Genomic DNA, 12,259 nt, shown 5'->3' with positions numbered 1-12,259 from the left:
TATGGATATCTACACATTGACAGACAGAAGCATAGAAAACTTGGATATCTGGATCTAATATACCTGATATTACTAAGAATATCCACACATTGACACGACAGGAGTTTAGAAAACTTGGATATCTTTATCTAATATACCTGATATCAAAATGAATATCCACACATTGACAGACAGGAGTATAGAAAACTTGGATATCTGGATCTAATATACCTGATATTACTAAGGATATCTACACATTGACAGGATGGAGCATAGAAAACTTGGATATCTTTATCTCATATACCTGACATTACTATGAATATCCACACATTGACAGCCAGGAGTATAGAAAACTTGGATATCTTTATCTAATATACCTGATATTACTATGAATATCCACACATTGACAGACAGGAGTATAGAAAACTTGGATATCTGGATCTAATATACCTGATATTACTAAGGATATCCACACATTGACAGACAAGAGTTTAGAAAACTTGGATATCTTTATCTAATATACCTGATATTACTATGAATATCCACACATTGACAGACAGAAGCATAGAAAACTTGGATATCTGGATCTAATATACCTGATATTACTAAGGATATCTACACATTGACAGGAGTATAGAAAACTTGGATATCTGGAAATAATATACCTGATATTACTAAGGATATCTACACATTGACAGACAGGAGCATAGAAAACTTGGATATCTGGATCTAATATACCTGATATTACTAAGGATATCCACACATTGACAGACAGGAGTTTAGAAAACTTGGATATCTTTATCTAATATACCTGATATTACTATGAATATCCACACATTGACAGACAGGAGCATAGAAAACTTGGATATATGGATCTAATATACCTGATATTACTAAGGATATCCACACATTGACAGGATGGAGCATAGAAAACTTGGATATCTGGATCTAATATACCTGATATTACTAAGGATATCTACACATTGACAGACAGGAGCATAGAAAACTTGGATATCTTTATCTAATATACCTGATATTACTTAGGATATCCACACATTGGCAGACAGGAGCATAGAAAACTTGGATATCTGTATCTAATATACCTGATATTACTAAGGATATCTACACATTGACAGACAGAAGCATAGAAAACTTGGATATCTGGATCTAATATACCTGATATTACTAAGGATATCTACACATTGACAGGAGTATAGAAAACTTGGATATCTGGAAATAATATACCTGATATTACTAAGGATATCTACACATTGACAGACAGGAGCATAGAAAACTTGGATATCTGGATCTAATATACCTGATATTACTATGAATATTAGGGTGGGTTCATATCGGAATTAGACAAAGCGGGGATATGCAACAGATAAAATTAACCTTAAAAACATTTCTGACCGAAAAAGAATTTTAAAAAATTGAGTTTTAGAACACGACCACTTAAAAATATAATTCATTACTTATTAGTATGCAAAGACGACATTCAAAAAATTTTTTGAATCAGAACTATGGCTTCATGGTGCTTCCTGGAAAGGCCTTGAGGAGCTGAATCAGGAACTTTTGTCCGTTTCAAAATATCTCGTTCCTAGCCTTAGAAATCACTAAAAAACCAAATTTTTTTAAGGTTTGTTGAGAATTGTCCAATTTGTAGAGGTTTTTTAGATTTTCTCAGGCTAGGAACGAGATTTTTTAAAACGGACAAAAGTTCCTGACTCAGCTCCTCAAGGCATTTCCAGGGAGCACCATGAAGCCATAGTTCTGATTCAATAAATTTTTGACTCCCATTTACAAATAGCTATACAATTGAATGTCTGGTCGTCAGCGGTTTTAAGACTTAGGATAAATTTTAAATCATCCAGAGGTGTATTATATCTATATAAATTGAGTGCAGATCCCCGCTTTGGCCTCAGAAAAAAAATGTCCAAAATCGACCCACCCTAATGAATATCCACACATTGACAGACAGGAGCATAGAAAACTTGGATATATGGATCTAATATACCTGATATTACTATGAATATCCACACATTGACAGGATGGAGCATAGAAAACTTGGATATCTGGATCTAATATACCTGATATTACTAAGGATATCCACACATTGACAGACAGGAGCATAGAAAACTTGGACATCTTTATCTAATATACCTGATATTACTATGAATATCCACACATTGACAGGATGGAGCATAGAAAACTTGGATATCTGGATCTAATATACCTGATATTACTAAGGATATCCACACATTGACAGGATGGAGCATAGAAAACTTGATTGTCTGGATCAGAACATGGAATATCTACACATCTAGGAAACATGAAAAAAAATAAAAAAGTATAAAACATGTGCTAAGCATACCATTAGGCCTGTTATTCATAATTTGTTGAAATGCGACATGGCAAAATGGTAAATCATAAGTTGAATAGATAAAAAAAAACTGCTTCAATTGAAAAATTAACACAATAAAATGTTTTTTAAATTTCTTTAATTGTAGACATAGAAAATTAAATTGTATAGCTCCAAAAATAGTTTTACTCAAATAATTTTAGAATGTCATAGTTATTTATGACAAATATTGTGTTTCAATTAACAGTTTTAAAATATTCTAAGAATGGAAACAAACAACATAAAGTATACTGCAAACAAATAAAAATAAAAATGAAGATCTTACTTTGCATTAGGTACAGTAGAATTGGGAGATTTTTCAACAACAATCCACTAAAGTTTTATCATTTTAAAGATATATGTTATTAACCACAATTTTCATCTTGACGTTATCAAAGCCTTTGACTAGAACTATATTGTTGATTGGATGGACATACCCTGACTTTATATTTAATTTTTAAAAGCGAAGCTTTTCTATAATCAGGGTCGGTCCGTCCGTACGTCCGTCCGTCACGGATAGCTTTTTTGTTAATTTAGACATATTAGAATTGTCCTATCGATTTCAAATTTTGCATGGTGATTCCTGTAATAGTTAGGTACGAGTTAGAAAGCGTAGCAACTCTATAATCATTACCAGAATGTCCGTACGTCCATTTTAAACATGTTGATTTTTTTTACATTTTTAACAACAAATTTGTATGTGACCTAATTATCTGATTTGTCTGATTTTTGGTATACTGATTCCTGGGACAACAAAGTACAATATTATAAGCGAAGCAACTCTATAATCAAGTCCTAAAAATGTAAGTATGTCCATAATCATTATCCTGTATCAAGCAGTTTTTTAACAAATTTACTTACAATTTTGCTTTGACTCTTTTATATTCGCATTCTGATTATTCAGTTCTGACATTATACAAGTGTTAATGTCCGTTTGTCCTACCGTTTCAGAGCTTCGCTTTTATGGATGTTGTCATCCTTGTTAAATAAGGAGTAGAAAGGAATTGAGGGTTTAGTGTTCGAGAGAAACTTTTATGGAAACCAACAAACAGCTTGGTTATATAAATAAAAAAATCAAGCAGTATATATGAAAATGATTCCTGATTTTCAGGACAAGGTCCTTGTTCCAGCAGAGCATAACACTTCCCATCTGTAGGCCAGTATATCTAGACATATAATATTTTGTCAAGGATATTAAAGGAAAAGACAATAGGCGATAAATTGACATATTCCCCAATGATGATTGACAGAATTACCCCTTCTGCTAAACAAAACTAATGGTTGAAATATTTTGATAATACTGTTTGGAAACAGTAAACTATTAAAAGTATCCAAGGTTTTTTAATAAGATAACGTGGTGGTTTTAAAATACAAAGTTCCTCCTAGAGATTTTTTTCAAAAGTTGGGGATATTTGACTTTAAATTTTTCTAGTATCCAATGTTTAAAAATAGATTTTTTTATTATTTGTTGTTTTAGAAATAATAGAAACCTAAAGTATATAACCCTATGTCTAATTGTACTAAAAATCTAAATATTTTAAATTTAAAATGGACACAACGACTTTTCTGTTAATGAATGAGTTTCTACGCTTCTAAATTCTATCTAATTGTTACATAAATCTTCAAGCAATATATGAAATGAATAGGACAATTGTAACATGCTAAAAGTATTAAAAAGTTACGGACGTAGCGACTAAAAAAGCTTTCCATAAAAATAAAATACATAGCAGGGAATAAAGGGAGATTGTTGAATTGAAAAAAAGGATTAGAGTCCACAGCGGCGGTTGTAGGTATAAGAAAGACCCCCCTCCCAACCCTTATACTTTAAATCTATCCTCAAAAGGAAGTGTGGATGAAGGGCTGTCTATAAAATCATTCTTCAATCATTTACTGGTTTTCTTCACCTGACCCATAGCATTGCAAACAGCATTGGATGGTTTCTCATCTGGCTTTTTGATTTCAACTTCCTTTGCAGGTGGCTCCGCATTCTCGCTTACTCGGGTTAATACTTTTGTATCTAAAATAATTCGTGATGTTAAAAAGTAATAGGATTTGTGTGTATGTCTGTCTGTTCAGAAGGATCTCGCTAACCCTTGAACAAATATGGTTATCCTTTACAAAGTTGCTTCTCTTAGGTCCTAGGAAGGCTTATAATTACATATACAATGTATGACCTATGGGGCTTCCCTTTGTACAAGGTAAGAAAACTTTTTTTTTAACTACAATTTAAAGTGGAGAAATCGGCTTTATCCTCCTCTTCCCCCCCCCCTCCCCCCACTTCAAAGGCACTTAGAGACCTCTAGGGGCGCAGTCGCTAATTAAATATATAAACTAACTAAAAATAGGTATATAGTAAAATAATTAGCCTTCATTGTGCAAGAAAAACCTTGGGGAATTTACCCTCAATTTTGCACATTTGAAGAGAGAACTCTCAAACTGTGATTTTTAGATCTTAATTGACAAAAACCCTAACCTTTTTTTTGTTCTTATCATGTACTCTAAACTTGAACTTTATCATTTAGTGGTCAGCGAGATCCTTTGCTACAGACAGACATCATGTTACTTTCAAGCTAAAACTTACTTCTTGCACACTTAGGAGAATAGGTCTTTCTATCAAATACTAAAATTTCATCAGCTTCACATGGACCCCTGAAAAAAAAATTAAGCAAATTTTTTTTATAAACGAAATGTAAATAATTTACCCTGTCTTTCTCTATGTCATTAATACCAAAAATAATCATTTAAAAAATAATAAATAAAACACAAATTCGTCATGTTTTAAATGAATATACAGAATTTCTGATAATGCTTTTATAGATGATATGCTTTCTAAATTGTACCAACTGTTTTAGAAATCATTATGCCAAATTTAAGATCAAAAGAACAATTCTAACAAGCCTAAATTAACAGTACGAGCTCTCCGTTACAGATCAACCCTACATGTAGAAAACTTTGCTTCTAAACTTGAAGCAACGTTTAACAGCAGGGTCCGTACATCTTATGTTACCTCATTCCAACAGTATAACATTCTCCATCTTCCTCCCATAAAATGGTGGGAGCTACACAACTATCAAAATCTAAAAAAAGACAATGATGACAACATCCATAAAAGCAGAAGCTTGCAGAAAGGGAGTGTATCTACCCAAAGGCAAAATTAAGGTGGTGAATGGCCACACCTCCCTAGGTGTCCACCTCCCAACACCCCTCTACACACCCATGCATTGCATAAAATGCTTCCCTTATAAAAGTGTACCTTGTTGTGCTAGGAATCATTATTCCAAAAATCACACGAATAGAATAAATATATCATACAAAATTTGTTGGCAAAAAAGTTGAAACTATAAATGAGTTAAATTGGCGTACGGAAATTCTGGTAACTATAGTAGAGTTGCTTCGCTTTCTACATTTTACCTAACTGTATCAATCATCATGCAGATTTTGATATTGATAAAACATGCTTCATTGAACAATAATAGCTGTCGGTTACGGACGGACGTATGGACAGATTATTTACATAATATTATAATTGGCTTTTTAGATTTATACTATTGAATTATAGTTTGAACATTGCCATTTTGAACCAACTAATAAAAATACCCAAAGTTTAAAGCCAATGAATGAGAAAAGTTGCCACACAAATTTTGGGTAGAAGTAAAATTTACAGTCTAAAGTCCCCTTACATCTATTTACATACACCCCAAAAATTTATGAAATTAAACTACTTTTATAAAAAAAAAATTTAAGAATACCTCTATGGAGAAATTCTTCGGTATCTTGTAGCAAAACCTAAAGTTTTTTAACATGTTAAATAATTTAAATTAAAAGATTTTTTTACCACTTTCATATAAAGTTTAAATATATTATATAATAATTTATTGTGCTTTCCAGAAAATATTAAATCCTAAAATAAGGCAGCACAGTAGCTTTGTGCTAGCATCTGCTTGATAGGGGTCCTAGGACAAACGCAGGAGTGACAAACGTCGGGGTTGACATCTAATCTAACCTTTTTAAAAACCCATCTTATAGGTTTTGATGTGTGTAAGCCCTGATGATTGCTTAATTTTTTAGACATTCCTGCGTTTGTACACTCTGACGTTTGTCACTCATGCTTTTGTCCAGGAAACCTCCTCTCCTTAATTTTCAAATATTTCAAAATAAGTAATAGGGGTTTGTTGTGCTCGACTGTGGGCTTTGAGGGAAACCGCGGAAATTAAAAGCACGTAGTATAAAAGTTTTGCTAAAAAAATTCACCTGCGGTTTGCTTTGAACACGACTATAAAATATTATGTAAGCAACCAAAAGCCATCTCATTGTTGGCTGAAATTGAAAAAAAAATAGTTTTTCCTTATTTTTACTAGCCAATTTAATTCCCTTTGTCCGTCCGTAACACTATGGGGACTTTTATGTGCCGCTATTTAAGATTGACAACTGAAATTCTGGTAAAGTTTCCAATGTTCATCTAGTATATAATTTGATTACGCCGTCGGTCTGTTGATCATGCTTCAAAGGATCCATAAATACTTATTTTTTAAGTTTAATTTCTTTTTTGCATATTCTTTTTTTTTGTTCATCCATTATTCGCTTCTTATTTAAGTCATTATCCTTGTATTATTCTACAATAGATGTGATAAAGTACAATTCCTGATTCCATATCAATACAAATAATTATTATTTTTTTTTTTTTAAATAGCTGGGCTTCATTTTAAATGTAAAGAAACTAGTGGCTACGCACCTAGAAGCCTCTAGTCGCACTTTAGGTCGATACCCTCCCACAATTTAAATTTGAGTTTTTAAAGTAAAAGTAAAAAACTGGAGGGGGGGGGGGAGGCTGTGGTTATTTTTTATTGGAAAGTTTGAGATACTCTCCCAAAAATAGTTAAAAAACCTAACTGGATCTATAAGAAGCTTTTCTGCAAAGGAGGTTCTGCGATTTGAGAAATCCATTGCTGCAGACAAAAAAAGCTTACTACTTTATATAATAGTATATATTTTGATTGTTTGTCCATTAAGATCTCGCTAACAACTGTTACTATTTAACTACAAATAATATCACCACTTCTTAATTTACAATTAGTGGTGTAAAAATTTGGACACTAAAGCTGAATAAAGATTTCAGTGAACGATTTCAAGCTAACGAATAATTACGATTAGGTATAGAATAGGTAATAGAATATATAAATAAATTAATAAACTATATTAAATAGATATATATTTGCTTGAATTAAAGTCACAAATCTAACTGAATATATATTTGTGATACAAAACATGAAACACATTAAGAACTTTTAGAGAGTTATGACCATACAAAATTACAAATAAATGAAATAGCAAATGATTATCAATTCATAACGACCCTAATATGATTAACAGTAACAGGATCTCAGTCTGTCTGTATATACCGAAGGATGTCGATAATTAATAAACAGATATGGTTCTCCTTTAAAGTGTAGCTTTTCATAGGTTCTGGGATGGTTTAAAGCTATTTTGGGGACGGTACCATCACCCTTCAAAGAGAGATCTCGAAAAATAAAAAAATATACTATCGCCACCTAGCAGAAGTTTTCATATTTTTGGTAATCTGCTGATCTTAACATTTTAAAACATTTTACGTGCACCAAGAGGTCTCTAGGAACGTAGCCGCTAGTTATAGCATAAAACAGTAATCACAAAATGTAATATATGTTAAGAAGAAATATGAATATAAGACTATTGTCTTAGTAGGAGGTTTATTATTTAATAAGATTTTAAGATTTTATATTTGAATCTTTAATTTAAGGGAAGCTTTACATAGCTCCTTGGATTATCTAAAGCCATTTTAATTCTTGATTAAAGTGTTGGGATGTTTTCTGAGACAGTGCTCATAGAGGCTAAGAGTGAAACAATATTAAGAGTTAGAGTGTGTGTTTGTCAATCTGTACCTCTGACTGGCACCAATAAATTTATTATAACATGGATCTTACACCACTTTTCATGTTCCCTAAGAAAGTAAACTCTACAATGGGCTATCTCCTCAATTTACTCCATTCCTATTGGATGAATGACCTGATCAATAAATGAGAGGAAAAAAAGCAAGCTATGTTAACGACATTTTCCCCCTGTCATCCACTTATATTCTACACCCATTCGAATTTAAAGTTTTTTATAATTAGCTATTTTTACTTCCTGCTGTTTTCTTTGAAAATTAGGGCTTTTGAAGAACTGGTATTTCTAGCCGCTTCATTATTATGGGACTTTCTCGCAATTTCTTTTACACTTCAAATTAACTTTTTTATTGTGTGAGGGGGGGGGGGAAGGGACTTTTTTTTCGGGAAGTAAGGTGTTGCAACCCAAAGATAGATAGCCATAGACCGTCTCAAAAACATGTATGTATATTCATTATTCATTGAAAGAAAGACTAATCGGTTCAGCAGTTACCAAGATCTTAAAAGACAGATGGACAGACAAACAAACTAACAGTGAGATACATCTAAATTTGAAAGGGTAATATATGGTATGGAAATAGCCTAAAACCATCACAAGACATAATTTTTAAAAAATAGACCAAAACTTTCCCTGACTTATATACAGCTCCCGAAAATAAAGAACGCAATCTGTTCAATTGTTTAAAAAGAATTTACTTAACAAAACAATTAAGCATGAAATAAATTTATGTGGGAATATATTTGGGTAATTTAATCATGTGAGGAAATTGTCATCTAACTCTATTCAAATTCAATGACTCACATTTTTATTATTCTATCTTGATGATCGATACTTAGTATCATAGTTTTATACATCCTAAGCTGGATCTTTAAATGTGTAGCCGTTGCCGTAGCCGTGGCCGTCGCCACTGCTAGTGCTGCCAATAAAACATGGATTTTTAAATGTTTAAAAGTTTTTACGTATTATTATTATTTTTTTTTCTTCATATTTTTACTGAAAATTCAAAAAGTGGTTGTGATTTAAATAATTCATATAGCCGTGGCCACGTGTAGCCAATTTGATTTAAAGATCGGTATTAGGTTAGTGGCTCTACCCCTGGCAGCGGCAACGGCAAGGACTACACCTTTAAAGTTCCAGCCCAACCTGCAATTCACTTGGATCTAGTCTGTCTGTCGGTCATCCTGCAGAAGAAATATTTTTTTTCTTTCTTTTTTATGTGATCACTGAACCACTGGACACTTGCTTTACATTACTGGCTTGATAAACTAACAACATATTAGTTTTTGATACTGGTCATTTATAGACATTTAGCAACAGAGCTTAACTAATTTTCTGTAGGTCTACTTCATGCTTCATTTGTAAGGCTCATCATAATAATAAATAGACTCAATGAAATAATAAGTTAGTTTATTACCAAATCAAAAGACATTCAATTGAGTTTTTATCGTCACTTTCTATTTCAACATGGTTAAGATTGGGATAATTTGATATGCATCCCCAATGATGATAAACAAAATTATTCCTTCTTAAGATTCAACTATTGGTTGACAAGTTTAGACATTTCTTTTTTGAAACTCTATTTTATCTAACTCCCTTTGTTATCTCCGGAAAGGGGGTGGGGTGGGGAGGCATTTGGCTGTTTATTATACTAGTTCCAAAGGCAAAATATAAATTGTATTGTATTATTATAACTATATATTTACCTATGTATTGTGAAATATATTTTAAAACATATATTTTATATTCCCAAAACTTTTTTTCTTTATACGATAAATAATTCAAAGTATTTTAGATTTATGAATAATGAAATGTAGAAATGATAAAATGTTATTACAAAACAAGATTTACAAGCACGGGTGAATGCATTGTCTAATAAACAGGCGCAACTTATCAAATCTTTAAAAGTAAATAAGTGGTAAATAATAAGGCTGGCCTGCAAGGACGTCCAAGCTTTTATAATTCGTGGGGGGGGGGGGGAGAGTAAAAATTCCAAAGAAGGCGTCTTAACCTTTTTTTTTAATGCTAGTCGGTGTTTTTAGTAAGTAAAAATTTTAGTATGTAAAATTTTCCATAGAATTTAGATATGCAATCAGTTTTTTTTGTAGACCTCTTATTTTTTTTCTTTTTAATTAAGTCGGTTTTAAGGTACTAAAACGCAACAAAAAAAAAGAAGAAAATTGTCATTATGAACAAAAATAGTAAGATCTTTAATTTGACACCTTACTTTTTAAATTCTGTTGAGTAATTATTGAAAAAATCTTTTTTTTAACCCACGAGAATAAAAACTTTGAACTTGAATATATAATTACACAGGCATAAGAAATAGGTGTTTTATATACTTTTAGAATGAGAAAAATATTACAAATCCATCCTAAGCAAAATTAAAATAAAAAGTTTACAAAATAGTAAATAAACTACAATAATAGAAATTATATGAGAATATTATAATATATTATACAGGCAACCATCTTAAATCGTTGTTTTTGGGTAAAAAATGGGAAGGGGGTAAAGAGGGGACAAAATAAGTGTTGCCTGTACAACATAATATGTTAGGCTATTTTTTTTATTTTTATTTTTTTTACTTTTTTTCAATTTTGCTTACAATTGATTCGTAATATTTTTCTGATTCTAGAGGTATATATGAACCTATATTTTTTATGCCTGTGATAGGAAATAATTATTTTCAAAGTTTTGATTAACCCTTAACGGCCGGGGGGGGGGGGGGCGTTGAACGCCCCCCCATCCGGTTTTTTCTTTCTCATTTTCTGTGTGTGAAAGATAAAGAGCCCAAACTGCGTGACTTTTTAAGTATGGGTATGACACATAACTGAGAGTTTGAATTTTTTGAATATCTCCATCCTGGCGGGCACAGGATGCCAGCAAACCTGGCAGGGTGATCCAGGTAAAGAGCAAAAAATTTTTTTTTTACCTAAACAAAGCATTTTATCTTACTAAAATATTCTCTAGTAGTACATTCTCATATGAAATACAGGTGTTAAAGTCAATTTCAGGTTCCAGGTATGATCCTCCAGGTCTTCAGAAATCTTTAAAAGGCTCCTGTGACCGCAATTTTTGACTTAGAGACTTCAAATTTTCAACTTAAGCTTTCCTTGCATGTCTACATAACGTATTAAAATTTCATAAAGATCCGCCGCCGTTTTCCTGCCGACCGCCGACTGCGGCGGCTGGCAGCTGCCAAGTACAGCTGCGGCCGCTCAAATTTATGTTTTGATATTTCTAATATAAAATTTACATAAAGATAAGCATTTTCTGTAAAAACATTGTTCTTCTAACTTCAAAAATAAGAAAATTACAACTGTTTAAAATTTTTCAGCAAAAAAAGACCTAAAAGCAAAGGCTGTTAAATAAAGGAGTGAAGGAAGCGAAAATTGACTTTGACTCACTTAAGGTCGGAAATTCATTATCAAACAGGGGACTTGCACTTATTTTAGCCCTCTAGCTTTAATAGGAACTGAGATGATAGGGGGGGGGGGCGTTGAACGCCCCCCCCATTAAGGTGCGGCAAGAGGCCCGACTGTAAAGGGTTAAACCAAGGTTTAAAAAATCGATTTTTCCAATAGTTACCGGACAGAATTAAAAAAGTAAGGTGTTAAATTAAAGATCTTACTTTTTTTGTTTATAATGGCAATTTTCTTCTTTTTGTTGTTGTGTTTTAGTACCTTAAAAATGACTTCATTTAAAAAAAAACTTAAATTACTTAAAAAATAAGAGGTCTACAAAAAACGATTGTATATCTAAATTCTATGGAAAATTTTACATCTACTACTTACTAAAAACACCGACTAGCTATAAAAATAAAAGTTAAGACACCTTCTTTTGGGGTGACTACGGCACCCCAAAATTCGTTTGAGAGGGGGGTCAATCACCCCTTTACCCTTGCAAGTCCCTGATGGACTGCTCAATCACGCAAAGGTTCATTTAAAAAAAAAGAGAGAG

The 12,259-nt window shown here is 32.2% G+C and overlaps 2 protein-coding genes across 3 annotated transcripts in view; one reads left to right on the top strand and one right to left on the bottom strand.

Annotated features, from left to right (window-relative positions):
* Window positions 1-6,693, bottom strand: part of LOC145329127 (uncharacterized) — a 29,919-nt gene extending 23,226 nt beyond the window's left edge. For both annotated transcript variants that reach the window (XM_080173176.1, XM_080173174.1), the window contains exons 1-8: window positions 6,632-6,693; window positions 6,130-6,166; window positions 5,388-5,457; window positions 4,962-5,029; window positions 4,285-4,397; window positions 3,483-3,546; window positions 2,667-2,715; window positions 2,216-2,302 (exon numbers count right to left, since the gene is read on the bottom strand). In XM_080173176.1, coding sequence (XP_080029302.1) covers window positions 2,216-2,302; window positions 2,667-2,715; window positions 3,483-3,546; window positions 4,285-4,397; window positions 4,962-5,029; window positions 5,388-5,457; window positions 6,130-6,166; window positions 6,632-6,691 — 548 coding nt within the window. In that variant the 5' untranslated portion in view covers window positions 6,692-6,693. The remainder of the gene's footprint in view (window positions 1-2,215; window positions 2,303-2,666; window positions 2,716-3,482; window positions 3,547-4,284; window positions 4,398-4,961; window positions 5,030-5,387; window positions 5,458-6,129; window positions 6,167-6,631) is intronic.
* The window catches only part of LOC145329128 (uncharacterized), a 532,399-nt gene that overhangs the window by 397,796 nt on the left and 122,344 nt on the right, over window positions 1-12,259 (top strand). The gene's annotated exons all lie outside the window — the stretch shown is intronic.

The sequence above is a fragment of the Acartia tonsa genome, chromosome 9, assembly GCF_053477335.1.
Source record: "Acartia tonsa isolate MP-2025a chromosome 9, ASM5347733v1, whole genome shotgun sequence".
NCBI lineage: Eukaryota > Metazoa > Arthropoda > Copepoda > Calanoida > Acartiidae > Acartia > Acartia tonsa.
The sequence above is the reverse complement of the archived record's forward strand: the minus strand, read 5'-3'. Positions and strand labels throughout refer to the sequence as shown.